This window comes from Danio aesculapii, chromosome 13 (assembly GCF_903798145.1).
Source record: "Danio aesculapii chromosome 13, fDanAes4.1, whole genome shotgun sequence".
Classification (NCBI taxonomy): domain Eukaryota; kingdom Metazoa; phylum Chordata; class Actinopteri; order Cypriniformes; family Danionidae; genus Danio; species Danio aesculapii.
Window position 1 is genome coordinate 7,332,587 of NC_079447.1, and position 14,965 is coordinate 7,347,551.

Sequence of the window (14,965 nt, forward strand, 5' to 3'; positions counted from 1 at the left end):
CACTAGTAGTTTTAAATATGGTGTGCAAACCTTCTAAAACAGCACCGAGTGAGAATTTAGGTATGATGGCATCACTGATTTCATTGCATAGAGTTTTGGTTAAAATGCCAGCAAGCGAATTGAGCTGATCAAAGTTTTCCACATTTAGCACAAACTTCTTGGGCGGGTAGGATGCAATCTCTCTCAAATCGTCCTCTTTGGTATCTTTAATACCAAGTGCAAATATGGACACTCCAGACCTGCGTAATTCTGCTGCAGCACTGGCAGCATCGTCAGTGGACTTTCCATCAGTGATGACAACAGCAACCTGCTGGACATACTTGTCTCTTCTGCTGCCTCGTGCTTTGGTGAACACGTGCTCTTTGGCAAACCTGAGAGCAGCTCCGGTGTATGTTTTACCGCGGCCATATGGCAGGGTGTTGATGTAGCGAAGGATGTCATTTTTATTACTGAAGGTGTTCAGGTACACATCAGCGCGAGGGAAGTCGCTATAGAGGATCACAGCGATCTGTATTTTTTCTTTGCCAACGTCAAGACGTCCGATGGTGTTCTCAAGAAAGTCACGTACAAGTTGGAAATTTCTTGATTTGATACTGCTGGACTGATCAACAATAAAAGCAATATCTGCCACCACATCAAACTCGCAGTCTGTCAAAAAGACAAAAGCAGTTTACAAAACATATGCTCTACATATCTACTGGCATTGTAATAACAGGGAAAAACTTAAAGGCACAATATGACAAGATTTTTTCATTAATATTGCCCAAAAAAACCACAGAACAAGGAGTAAGTTTACATTGACACCGATACTTTAATTTTATTATGATAAAGACAATACTCTGATTAAGAGTCTACCAAGCAAACAGCGATTTTTGGTGACCTTAATCCGACTAAAGTTATAATCAAACTAAACAGAAATGGAATTGAGATGTGGAGTATTCCTATTCCTTTTACAGACATTATTGAAGTGCAGCACAGACATGTAAACACCATCAAACTATGACCTTTGTAGTACTTTTCACTACATTTTGCAACAGGACGCACACACGGCAGTTGTCAGGCTTTTGACGACAAACATATGAAAATGACTTCAAGCCAGAGAGCACATTTTTGGTGCGAGTGGGAAACGATGCCGAGAATTCTGGAAGAAATGGACATTATGAAGTGCCTTGACTTTGAAGTGAGTTTGTTGTGAGGACATAAATGAAAAGTTAGTGAATGAAATGGCCATACCTGTCAACCCTCCCGTTTTTTCAGGGATTCTCCCATATTTTCAATCTTTCTATGAAGGGTGGCAATAAAGAGCCAGCCCTCCCTATACACAACCCATGCCGGCAAAGCACCAGAGTACGCGCCTTGTTTTTAACTGTGAATCTGTTCCGTGCTTTCGCTTTATTTAGACGTTAAAACACTTAAGTAAATATAAAAACGGCAGGATCCTAGTGTTTCCATGTGGTCTCCCATTCAGGTACTGACCAGGCTCAGCCCTGCTTAGCTTCAGTGAGTACCCGGTCTTGGGCTGCAAGGTGATAAGGCTGTAATAACAGCTAATAGAGTTGTAAATCACATTCAGTTTGTGGCACAGAGCGATCGTTTGGGAGCCGCGCGGGAAGTATGAATCGTGTTTAGCAGTGAAAATGAAACCGAAAGCGAGCACATCATCTAAATAATTCATTCATTTTCTTGTCGGCTTAGTCATTTTATTAATCTGGGGTCGTCACAGCGGAATGAACCGCCAACTTATCCAGCATTTGTTTTACGCAATGAATGCCCTTCCAGCCGCAACCCATCTCTGGGAAACATCCACACACACTCATTCACACTCATACACTACGGACAATTTAGCCTACCCAATTCACCTGTACCACATGTCTTTGGATTGTGAGGGAAAACGGAGCACCCGGAGGAAACCCATGCGAACGCAGAGAGAACATGCAAACTCCACACAGAAACGCCAACTGACTCAGCCGAGACTTGAACCAGCAACCTTCTTGCTGTGAGACGACAGCACTACCTACTGCACCACCTTTTACTGTTATGATTACGACAAGCATTTAATATGTTTTTCTTTCATAGCTAACACAAAGTGTTGTGCATTAAATAAATGTTTAACAGTGTCAGTATAACAACTCTAGCCTATATATTGTTAAATATATTGCGAGAGGGAATCTGATAATGGCAAATGTCGAATTTTACCAGTAGAAAAAAGTTGTCTAATAATGTTGTCAATGACAGATTGCAAGTATATGTCACAAATATAATAATTCTAATTAAGTATATTCAAAATTTTGCATTTTAACCAACAGTACACCTACATATAATATTATTGTTGTTTTACCATATGTTTGAGAACAAGAATAGCCCACTCATATTAACCTTTACATCTACAGAATAGTGAAAAAAATCGTGATCTTTATTTTAGCCAGAATCGTGCAGCTCTAACACATACACACACGCACATTGTTTTGCCAGGTCTGTTCTAGAGACAATTTGTTACAGCTTTACTAGGCGATGTTTATTTTATGTTTAATTTAGAGACAGGTTACATTTCTTTGGTAAAGATCCAATTGTTTTTCTTTTGAAATGGGTTTCAGATTCACACTGTAAACACAGATTCAGTCGGTCTGTGACAAAATCGTAATCGCAATATAGTCGTGGTAGGTTTCTTTTGCCCACATCACACAGCCCTAATTGAAATGCACATTTACTGGTAGGAATGATATCTCTACTCATCATTCTGTTTTCTTATAGCCATATACTGTATTTGTCTATTACATAACCGTAATATACTGTGATACAGCTTGGTTTGCTAGTTTGATGGATCCTATTGCTTTATCACGACAACCAAACTGCTCCAGAGTTTGTTTCAACCGAGCAGAGACCACCTCATTCAGGCGATCTCAGGCCAATTGTTTTGGAGCGGATCCGATCGCCATTGCGGGTTTCACATACGCCCAAACAAACCAAGCTTAGAGGGCAAATGTGCCAGGTTCCGAAACAAACGACTAGGTGTGAAAGCCCTCGCAGTCAGAAAGTCATCAAACTACGCCTTTGTTTGTTGTGAATACGCCCCCTCTAGTGGTGAAAATTGCATACTGTGCCTTTAACAGAACACATTATACAGAAAGAACAAATAAGAAAGCATACACTCACCCTTCGAGACAGCAACATCTTCCCATGTGTCAACGGCAACTTTGATTTTTTGCTGCACAAGTGGAATGTTACCTACTAACTTGTAGTTGTGTGACTGACTAGCGATGTCCTTCATCTCATAAGCATCAGCTCTGTTTAAGCCAGCAGCAAAAACGGTCACCGCATCTTTTTTGATTGTCCGAGATGCTTGGATGACACCATCGGCAGATTCTCCTGCTGCAATGACTAACAGAAACTGCTTATAACCTTCAGCAGCACGACTTCCAGCATCACGACTGAAGAAATTTGCACGAGCATGTTCAATGGCATGGCCAATTCTACGCTCGCCTGTAGGAATCAGCTGCAGGTTGCGAATAGATGCGCTCATCTCACTTCTGGTACGATGGGTATTTAGCAGAAACTCTTCTTTGACATTTTCGCTGAACTGAGCAAGGCCGACACGATTGCCATTTATTCCCACATTCAGTTGGCCGATCAGTTTTTGGAGGAAATTCTTTATTATTGACAGCTCCTGTTTTGATGCTGAACTGTCAACCAATATGACGAGGTCAGCAAATTTTGGGAGAAAAGCTGAAGAGAATGGAAACATTGGAATAAAATTATTTGCATCTAATCATTACATTTTCCCACACAAGTTCACTGCATGATGGGGAAGAAAAGCACTTATTATTTCTTTGGGTTTTGCAATATGACAATATACACCACATGTGTCAAACCCAGTTACTGAGGGCCGCAGCTCTGCACAGTTTAGTTCCAATACTAATTCAACACACCTAATCCAACTCATTTTGTCCTTCAGGCTTGTTTGAGACCTACTGGTAAGTGTGTTGAAGGACTGTAGCCCTCCAGGAACCGGAATTTGACACCCCTGATGTACAGTGTAAACAAAAATTTCATGTTGTCCCAACACAAATCAATTAAGTTAACTTAATTATTTTTACAAATATAAGTGGATTGAACATAAAATAATTTAGTTGTCCCAAAAAAACCTTAAAAATTGTGCTATAACTTATTTTAAATTCGTTTGAACAAGCAGCGTGTCATTTTTAAAATGTTGTATAAATAAATATATAAAGTTTATCGTTTCATACTATGCTCATATCATGGTGTAACAAAATACATTGTTTACTACTTCTAAAATGATAGGTAATAATAAATGAATAGCTAATAATATAGTAACAAAAGGTAATAATACTTTTTCATAATTTATTATTACACACCATTAGAGAGATGCAGACAGAAACATGAGTAACAGCATTGTGAAAGTACATTTTGCCTCTTATTTAACCATTTTTAGTATTATTTTTATGTTGTACATGTAGATTTTTCATTTCTGAAAACTGTTTTACATTTTATTAATATTAATCTTAGATTTGTAATCTAATGTAATGTAAATTTATATATATATTGAAATTTGCATTTATATTGCACATTTATCTCCACACCACCATCAGTGTGCAGCATCCACTTGAATGACGTGATGGCAGCCACAGGACATTGGCACCACTGCGCTCAGTGTAGAGAAAGTGATAAAGCCAATTTGGTGGATGGGGATGATGTGGGAGGCCATGATGGGTAAGGGCCGATGAAAAAATTTGGCCAGGACACTGGGGTTACACTCCGACTCTTTACGAGAAGTGCCACGGGTTTTTTTTTAATGACCACAGAGGCAGGACCTCTGTATAACGTCTCATCTGAAAGACGGCACCCACTGACAGTATAGTGTCCCCTTCACTATACTGGGGCATTAGGAATCATACAGACCACATGTTGAGTGCACCCTGCTGGCATCACTAGATTTCTGAAACAAAATTCTAAATAAAGCGATATAATCATATATCAAGGAGTAAATATCGGAGTATTTAAAAATAAAAAAAATAAAAAATGGTCCTTTACATGTGGTATATATATATATATATATATATATACATATATATATCGTGATATATCATTATCAGGATATGAGACTGTCATTTCTTTGCATTTATTTTAATATTGAACAGTTATTAAGCATTGATACTGATCAATCACTGATATATACACAAGTAGCAAAGCAGACCAAATAAAATCTCTTACCTTCTGACTGCGCTGTCACAGTCAGGCAAACTTTGCTCCGAAGACTTTCTTTTAGCCCCTGCAGTTCCTGGTAATTGTTGATACTGAATAAGAACTCTTCATGTGGGATATTAGCAATGGCCCGCAGTTTTTCCATGTTTCCCTTTCCCACTCTGATGACGAAGAGGGAAACTCCTGTGTTTCTTAGTCTCTGAGCAGGTTCCTCAACATCATCGCTCGATTCCCCATCTGTGATGACTATGGCAATGCCAAGAACATTCGGTCTGGCCAGACTAAAGTAATTCTCATGGATGAAAGTCAGCGCCTGACCTGTTTTGGTGCCCCCTTTGCGGTAAATGAGATTGTTCAACTTTTGGTGTAGATCTTTCTTATCTACATAGTCACCGAGCAGGAACTCTTGGTACGGTCGGTCACTGAATTGGGCGAGTCCTAACCTCACCAGGTCAGGTCTGAGGTTAAATCCATCTACGAAAGCATGAAGGAACTTCTTCACTTCTTCAAAATCGTTGTCTCCAATGCTACCAGACGAGTCCACAAGGAGCACAATATCTGCCCGAGCAGTGTCAACGCACCCTAAAACAAGTGGAGGAGTTTTAATTAAAATGTTGACCATTTAAAGTTTCTCTTGTCCCATAATGCAATTCAAAAGCACAAATAAACTGAAAGAAAAATTAATCACAAAATACAGAAAACTGTTATTTTATGGATTTTTTTTTTCAGTGTACCATGTGAGCTCAACTGACACACTCTTCACTCCCATTGGCTATTGCTTGTGAAATTCACAACTCATTTGAATAATGTTACAATCTTCTCAATGTTTTACCACATGACATACCCACATCCCACCCGCCCGGGATCTCAATGTTTTACCACATGACATACCCACCTCCCACCCGCCCGGACCATCTCCCTACACAGCCATCAACACCACATCAACACAGCTCGGACCATCGCCCTACACGGCCATCAATACCACATCAACACAGCCCGGACCATCTCCCTACACAGCCATCAACACCACATCAACACAGCCCGGACCATCGCCCTACACAGCCATCAACACCTCCAGCCATCTTCCTCTCCCCCCCTGCTCTTCAGATCAGTGAGGAAAATGTGCGTCAGATCTTCAGTAAACAGAAGAGAAGGAAAGCACCAGGGCCAGATGGTGTCTCACCAGCCTGTCTGAGAACCTGCGCTGACCAGCTGGCTCCCATTTTCTCCCATATCTTCAATAGATCACTGGAACAGCGCAAAGTTCCATCCTGCTTTAAGCGCTCCACCATCATCCCAATCCCAAAGAAGCCAAAGATCACAGGACTCAATGACTACAGACCTGTGGCCTTAACATCTGTGGCCATGAAGTCATTCGAAAGACTGGTGCTAGCATATCTGAAGGACATCACTGGACCCCTGCTGGACCCCCTGCAGTTCGCCTATAGAGCAAACCGGTCTGTGGATGATGCAGTCAACATGGGACTGCATTATACCCTACAACATCTGGACAAACCAGGGAACTACGCAAGGATTCTGTTTGTGGACTTCAGTTCTGCCTTTAACACCATCGTCCCATCACTGCTTGAGTACAAACTGGCCCAGCTCTCTGTTCCTAGCTCTGTCTGTCAATGGATCACCAGCTTTCTGACAGATAGACAGCAGCTAGTCAGAATGGGCAAAATAACATCCGACAGCCGCACCATCAGCACTGGTGCCCCCCAGGGATGTGTTCTTTCTCCACTGCTCTTCTCCCTGTACACCAACGACTGCACTGCAAAAGACCCCTCCATCAAACTCATTAAGTTTGCAGACGACACTACTGTTATCGGCCTCATCCAGAACGGTGACGAGTCTGCATACAGACAGGAGGTGGAGCGGCTGGCGTTATGGTGCAGATACAACAACCTGGAGCTGAACACGCTCAAAACAGTGGAGATGATAGTGGACTTCAGGAGAAACCCCCCTGCACTCCCCCCCACTCACCATCATGAACAGCACTGTGGCTGCAGTAGAGTCATTCAGGTTCCTGGGCACCACCATCTCTCAGGATCTGAAGTGGGACACTCATATAGACTCTATTGTGAAGAAAGCCCAGCAGAGACTGTACTTCCTTCGTCAGCTGAGGAAGTTCAACCTGCCACAGGAGCTGCTCGTACAGTTCTACTCAGCTGTCATCCAATCCATCCTCTGCACTTCAATCACCGTCTGGTTCGGCTCAGCTGCCAAAACTGACCTCCGTAGACTACAGCGAATAGTCCGGACTGCTGAACGAATCACTGGCACTACCCTTCCTACACTTCAAGAACTGTACTCTTCCAGAGTGAGTAAAAGGGCTCGCAAAATCACTCTGGATGCCTCACACCCAGCACACTACCTGTTCGAACTGTTACCGTCTGGTCGGCGCTTCAGAGCACCGAGCACAAAAACAGCCAGACACAGGAAAAGTTTCTTTCCTCAGGCTGTCTACCTTATGAACAGTTAAATATTTCCCTACTGTGCAATAAATATGTGCAATACTTTCTCATACGCACTTGTACACAGCACAGCACAACTCAACATCCAGGTTTCTTCACTAACCGCATCTGTTTAATGTTCATCATTTTTTATTATTATTATTTTATTTTTTCAGATTATTTTGTGTTGTCACATGTCACTTTATGTACACTGGAAGCTTCTGTAGCCAAAACAAATTCCTTGTGTGTGTGAAGCACACTTGGCAATAAAACCGATTCTGATTCTGATTCTGATTCTGATTCTGACCTTATAACAATATACAATGCAATACTGTCTACATTCGCACTTGTACACAGCACCTTATAACCTGTATATTTATAACAATCTGTACATACAACTCAACATCCAGGTTTCTTCACTAACCGCATCTGTTTAATGTTCATCATTTTTTATTATTATTATTTTATTTTTTCAGATTATTTTGTGTTGTCACTTGTCACTTTATGTACACTGGAAGCTTCTGTAGCCAAAACAAATTCCTTGTGTGTGTGAAGCACACTTGGCAATAAAACCGATTCTGATTCTGATTCTGATTCTGATCTGAACACCACAAATTTCCGTTAAACTTGGCACTAACTTTATTTTATGCAAATGATTAGTAAGTAAAATGTTACCTCGTGACGTCTCGATGACATCCTTAACAGAAGTGCACAGCTCCCGGACTACACTCTGAGAGATTCCTTGGAGAGCTGCGAAGTCGGACACGCTATAGACATACTGATCATATGGCTCGTTCGCAATCTGCCTGAGCAATCTCACATCAGCGTCTTTGATCCCTATGGCAAATATTTTGATTCCCCTTTGCCTCAGCTCCTGCGCCTGTAACTCAACCTCGTCTTGAGAATCGCCATCTGTGATAACAATGGCAATCTGAGGAACGTTCTGCTGCGCTCGACTTCCGGCCTCTTCAATAAAGTGCTGTTTCAGGATGAACTCCAAACCCTGGCCCGTGTGCGTCCCTCCGGTTTTATAACGCAGATTTCGGATGTAGTCCAGAATTTCCTCTTTGTTCTGGTAAGTGTTGAGAGAGAACTCTGTACGCGGTGTGTCACTGTATTGGACCAAACCTATTCGGACTTTATCAGGAGCGACTTCAAAATTCTCCACAAGTGAGGAGAGGAATTCGCGGATTTGTTGGAAATTGTCCAGGCCGATGCTGGCAGAGCCGTCCACCAGGAAAACAATGTCAGCCACCTGTTTACAAACTGAAAAAGAAAGAAAAATATTAACTTGTTCAAGAAAAAGCTAAGCTTACAGTACCTACCTAGTGAAAGTTTTTCCTACCATTTGTCTGGCCATTGCTATCAAGAAAGCATAATGACAGAACAAGGATCCCAAGGAATCCCCACTCCTTCCCCATGCTTGAGTTCCTTGTTCCCTGGAATTAAAATTAAAAAAAGATATGAGGTTAAAAGTTTATGCATAACCAAACATAATTGTAAAAACTATTTTGAATATACCGATTTTTGTTTTGTTTTGATATCGATATTAACAAAAAAAAAAAAAACCTTTAAGCCGATCCCAATTAGTACTTATTCAAAATAAGTGAAGTTTATTTAAAAACTAATTTCGAGAAGATCACATGCTAATGATTGCTTGCGGCCGGTCCCACATTATTCAATTGATGATTCACCAATCAGACGATTGCTAAGCCACTATAAATACCCTAAGTTCCATATAACGGCCATCTTCATTTTGAAGAATCTCCCCTTCCACCCCTACTCCTACTTCTTTCTTAGATGGGTGGCACGGTGGCCCAGTGGTTAGCATTGTTGCCTCACGCCTCACAGCAAGAACGTCATTGGTTCTAGTCTTTACTAAGCCAGCTGACGTTTCTGTGCAGAGTTTACACGTTCTCCCTATGCTCAAGTGGCTTTCCCTTGAGTTCCCCGGTTTCCTCCCACCATCCAAAAACACGCAACTTAAGTTAATTAACTAATCCAAATCGGCACAATAGACATGCTCCTAGTTATCTCTAAAGAGCAATCACTATCTGTTCATTAGATACTACAGCAGGGGAGTTCTCGAGATCTACTTGAGCTCAAACTCTACTCTCGCCTTTTAAACGGGAGGGAGCCCCGGGCTCGAGGATCTTATGAGCTCAGGGCTCTCTCCTGGGACAGCTAAGTGTGAACTCTTGAAAAGTGTGTTTCGACATACTGTAATTTAAGTGTGTGTAAGGTGCATGTTTATACAGTGCTTCCCACAAGTTTGAAATGTATACTTGCAGTGGTAGCCAGATTGAAACACACCATTTAACCAACCACACATAGATAGTTAACTATGGCCGCATTTAAACAGCAGATTATGATGGTCAATTCCGATTTTGTGACTGTATCCGACTTTATTGATGACCTGGTTACATCATCTTTTAAACGCGATTCGTATGCGATTGTCTGCATTTACACTGCACACAATGACAAGACGCAATGGGAAGAAAAAATAAAAATAAAAAAAAAAGAGCGGGCGCTGACTGACAGCTGACAATAAAAGAACGCTCTTTTCTCCATTCCTGTATCTAATCTGTTCGCAGGGATTCATTTTTTTTTCTTTTTGACAAGTCGTTTTACTATTGTTTATGACAGAAAAGTTCCATGTTTTAATCTAGGCTATTTTTTAAACCAGTAGGCATATTAATTTAATGTCCATGGTGTGATTTATGCACGTGATGTATGCAACAGTTTTATATATTGTTTACAGGGTGGCTGTTGCCAGTCATTTCATCCTCACTGAGTATATAGTAAAGTTTTTCTGAGTTGTTTAGATTCAAGAATGAATTATTTAATGTTTCTCTCATCAGCTGCGAAGCCAAGCAAAAGTGGTTAAGTAAAAAGGTAATGCAAAAACACATACGATTAAATAAGCATCTAAAGTAACATCACCTATATATATTGATACACACACACATACGCATGCATATATTTGAGAAAATGTTTATTTAAATTTACATATAAAATATATTATACAAACTAATATTTAAAATGTTTTGACAATGTGTGCTTTACATATAGTTATGTAGTGATAATCACATACATAGAAACAAAACTAGACAAAACATTGTTACATAAATATGTACATTTATATACAGTTGAAGTCAGAATTATTAGCCCCCTGAAATATTAACCCTCCTGTATTTTTTCCCCAATTTTGTTTAACGGAGAGCAGATTTTTTTCAACACATTTCTTTCTGTTTGTTTGTTCTGTAGATCGGAAAAAATATATAGCTTAAAGGGGCTAATAATATTGACCTTAAAATGGTTCATAAAAAATTAAAAAATGCTTTTATTCTAGCTGCAATAAAACAAATAAGACTTTCTCCAGAAGAAAAACTTTTTGTCAGACATACTGTGAAAAACTGGGAAACATAATTTGGGAAATAATTAAAAAAGAAAAAAAATTCAAAGGGGGGCTAATAATCTGACTTCAACTGTATATATTATATTATGGCTGCAAAATATATTATTTCTGCATCGATATGTGCATGTCTGCAATAGTCACATTGCAGGACATGAAATGTTGAGTTGGGTTTTAATTGATCAGCACAACAGAATAGATGAGATATGTGAAGTCACAGCAAAACAATGATAGCAGAGTGAAACTTTATCATTTGCATCTCTTTTAAAGGGATTTCAAGAAAGTTTAAAGCAATTGTGCACAAAAAATACATTTGTAAATGTATTTAGAGAAATTATTGAACTCAATTAATACAATGAAGTCTATACAGTGCTATTTTCATTTAATTTCATAATTCAATTTTTATATTTGAATACTGTTTGACTCTCCAGAAAACCATTAAAAGCACTGATTTAGTTTTTTTTTTTTCGTTGCTTGTTTGTTGTTATTTAAACATGATTCACACCCTTAGAAATTCACTCTAATCAATCCTAATTAACGATTTTCTTTCCAAATAGAGCTATTTAAGCCATCTGGGGAAGTTATTCATATCGCAATATATAATGCAGAAAAACTATGCAATGTCAGATTTTTCCAATATTGTGCAGCCTTAATATATGCATTTTTCTTATAAAATTACATTACATAAACACATTCCAGATAATAAATTATTTTAGGCCTTTTACATTTGTAGTATGTAAGAACATGTGCAAAATCTTTCTCTGTCATGCCAGCTTTTAAGGCTTTATGCATTGAGAATCAGATTTAACCATTTCAAAAATTTGTTCAGAAACATCCATTTATTCATTCATTCAGGGGTTGCCACAGCAGAATGAACCGCCAAATTATCCAGCATGTTTTACACAGCGGATGCCCTTCCAGCTGCAACCCAACACTGGGAAACACCCATACACACTCATTTGCCTAACCCACCTAGTTAAACTAATTAACCTAGTTAAACCTTTAAATGTCACTTTAGGCTGTACAGAAGTGTCTTAAAATGTCTAGTAAAATATTATGTACTGTCATCATGGCAAAGATTAAAGAAATCAGTTATTAGAAATGAGTTAAAGCTATTATGTTTAGAAACGCATTGAAAAAAACCTCAGTTAAACCGAAACTGGGGGGAAAAATAAATAAATAAACGGGGGGGGCTAATAATTCAGGGAGTTTAACAATTTTGACTTCAACTGTATTTGTATGTATACACCGTGTGTGCATACATGGTGTTACACCTAAACACATCTGAATGAATACATATAAAACATTTCTAATATCTCAAAATCACATTCACCTCAAGCTAGTAAAACAAAAGAAACAGGCAACTGAGGAAATGAAAAGCAGCTTTAAATGTTTTCTTAGTTTTAGCTAGGATTAAGAGTACCGGCTCTAAAACACACTCATACCCCATTTAAGATCACGCCAGAGTCTGTGTCGATACTGGCTAGTGACCGGGATGAACTTTAAAAAAGATCAAACAAACAAAATCTGCTTAATATTGCTTTAATGTGTTACGAATCCACTTAAGCTTTGTTTTTAAAAAGTAAAAGTCCCATCAGTACAAGCATCTAATATTAAAATGCACTACGTCACAATTTTAAACTGCAAAAATACAAGTAATGAACTTACTCAGAGCCCAGGCACAGAAGGGACGAATCCAAGCCCAACAATCTGAACCAGAAACTAAAACTCTCAAACTGTTCACAGAAACTTCACAGAAGCCACTCCTCAGCATTTGTGATTTCCATTTTAGGACAAGATAACTTCCAACACATGCATATACAGTACAGACCCACACATGCATGCTAGATTTATGATGTTTATCTGGACTTATAAGTGCATGAATGCAATGTGTCCGTATTCAGCTTTTTGATTGTGCAGCAGATGTTCACAGCTTAATGATTGTTGCTTTTGTAAGCATTAAGTTAGTTTAATATAATAATAAAAATTATAATAATTAATAATATTATCATAATGCATTTACAATAATCCAAAAGCAAAACTTGAATAGTTTTAATCACGGAAAAAATGTAATTTAATTTAATGGAAACGTCACCAAATTAAAATATGTCCAAGTTCACATGTACCTTAATAACTGAAGAATAAAATAAATCGCATTCTGCAATAACAAAACAAGAGAAGCAATAGCATTTGCCACCAATGACATCGAACCTGTTGCACTAAATTAAAGCATTTTAACTGGGGATGCATGATACTGGGATTTGTGGGTACTGGTTTTGCAATAACTATATTTCTTACAATAATTAAATATTTTGAGGTCTATTTAATTCTAAGTCAGACAAAAAAAAAAAACTGTAAAGCTGCAAACATGTAGTATAGTATGGCTATGGTGTAACACTATTAGTGAGATAAATAAATGAGTACATAATCTGACTTTGACTGACTTGTCATTTTCCTCTCTCGTCTTGACTCCTGTTCATCTATTGTCCTGTCAATAGCAGAACAGCATCTAATGGAGAGGTGGTGATGAAGATAGTACACTACTGGCAAAAGTCTTGTCGCCTATCCAAGTTTTAGGACCAACAAATAATAACTTGACTTCTAATTGATCATTTGGTATCAGAAGTGGCTTATATGAAAAGCAAAGGCCTCTAGATTACGTTAATTTTAGCAAAATAAAATATGATCATGCCTTGATTTTTAATTATTTTAATAGGACAGTAAGGTCTGACTTTGCTTAGACAAGTCTTGTCACTTAGCAGAAATAAAGTCCAGTATAGAATATAAAGTCATGCTGCAGTGGAAACAGAATGAATATTGTGTATGACTCCCATGAGCTTGGAGGACTGCATCCATACATCTCAAATCACTGATTAATAAAGTCATCTGGAATGGCAAAGAAAGCGTTCTTGCAGGACTCCCAGAGTTCATCAAGATTCTTTAGATTCATCTTCAATGCCTCCTCCATCTTACCTCAGACATGCTCAATAATGTTCATGTCTGGTGACTGGACTGGCCAATCCTGGAGCACCTGGACCTTCTTTGCTTTCAGGAACTTTGATGTGGAGGCTGAAGTATGAGGATGAGCGCTATCCTGCTGAAGAATTTGCCCTCTCCTGTGGTTTGTAATGTAATGGGCAGCACAAATGTCTTGATACCTCAGGCTGTTGATGTTGCCATCCACTCTGCAGATCTCTCTCATGCCCCCATACTGAATGTAACCCCAAACCATGATTTTTCCCTCACCAAACTTGACTGATTTCTGTGAGAATCTTGGGTCCATGTTGATTCCGATAGGTCTTCTGCAGTATTTGTGATGATTGGGATGCAGCTCAACAGATGATTTATTGGAAAAATCTACCTTCTAGCACTTTTCCAAATAAATGCAGGTTTGTTTTTTTTGCTCTTACAACTGGGATCGATGACAAGACTTTTGTCAGGTACTATAACTATAAGAACTATCTGAATGGTCAAATTTAAGCCCAAGCGGTCGAAGACCACGTTTACGCATTTTGAGGCGTCTTCTCCTGATAATGCCAAAGAGAACTTAAATTACACTTTCAGTTTTGATGGTGCAGATAAGAGAAATACATCAATCGAATCTGTTAGATGTCTACTTTTTTGTGTGTACACTCACAATAACAACAAAAGAGTGTGCTTTTGCAAGATAAGGAAAACAAACAGTGTAGGCATTCTTTCTTTTCTCTCTCCGTGAACTGTTTTTAGAAACGCGTCAGTAAAACGCCCTGAAACTCCACGAAAACAAAACACAGACATAAATCTATAGAAAGCTTGAAGTGTCTACTTTTAAATACTTTTTAAAATGTTGAAAAGAAACATTGTTTGATAAAATAATCAGTATGAAATCAAAGCT

General features: G+C 38.9%; 1 protein-coding gene across 3 annotated transcripts in view; it reads right to left on the bottom strand.

Moving 5' to 3' along the window:
- Positions 1-12,828, bottom strand: part of LOC130239374 (collagen alpha-6(VI) chain) — an 81,924-nt gene extending 69,096 nt beyond the window's left edge. For all 3 annotated transcript variants that reach the window (XM_056470516.1, XM_056470515.1, XM_056470514.1), the window contains exons 1-6: positions 12,760-12,828; positions 9,022-9,115; positions 8,352-8,942; positions 5,230-5,802; positions 3,154-3,723; positions 31-648 (exon numbers count right to left, since the gene is read on the bottom strand). In XM_056470516.1, the coding sequence (XP_056326491.1) occupies positions 31-648; positions 3,154-3,723; positions 5,230-5,802; positions 8,352-8,942; positions 9,022-9,097 (2,428 nt within the window). In that variant the 5' untranslated portion in view covers positions 9,098-9,115; positions 12,760-12,828. The remainder of the gene's footprint in view (positions 1-30; positions 649-3,153; positions 3,724-5,229; positions 5,803-8,351; positions 8,943-9,021; positions 9,116-12,759) is intronic.
- Positions 12,829-14,965: the final 2,137 nt, after the last annotated feature.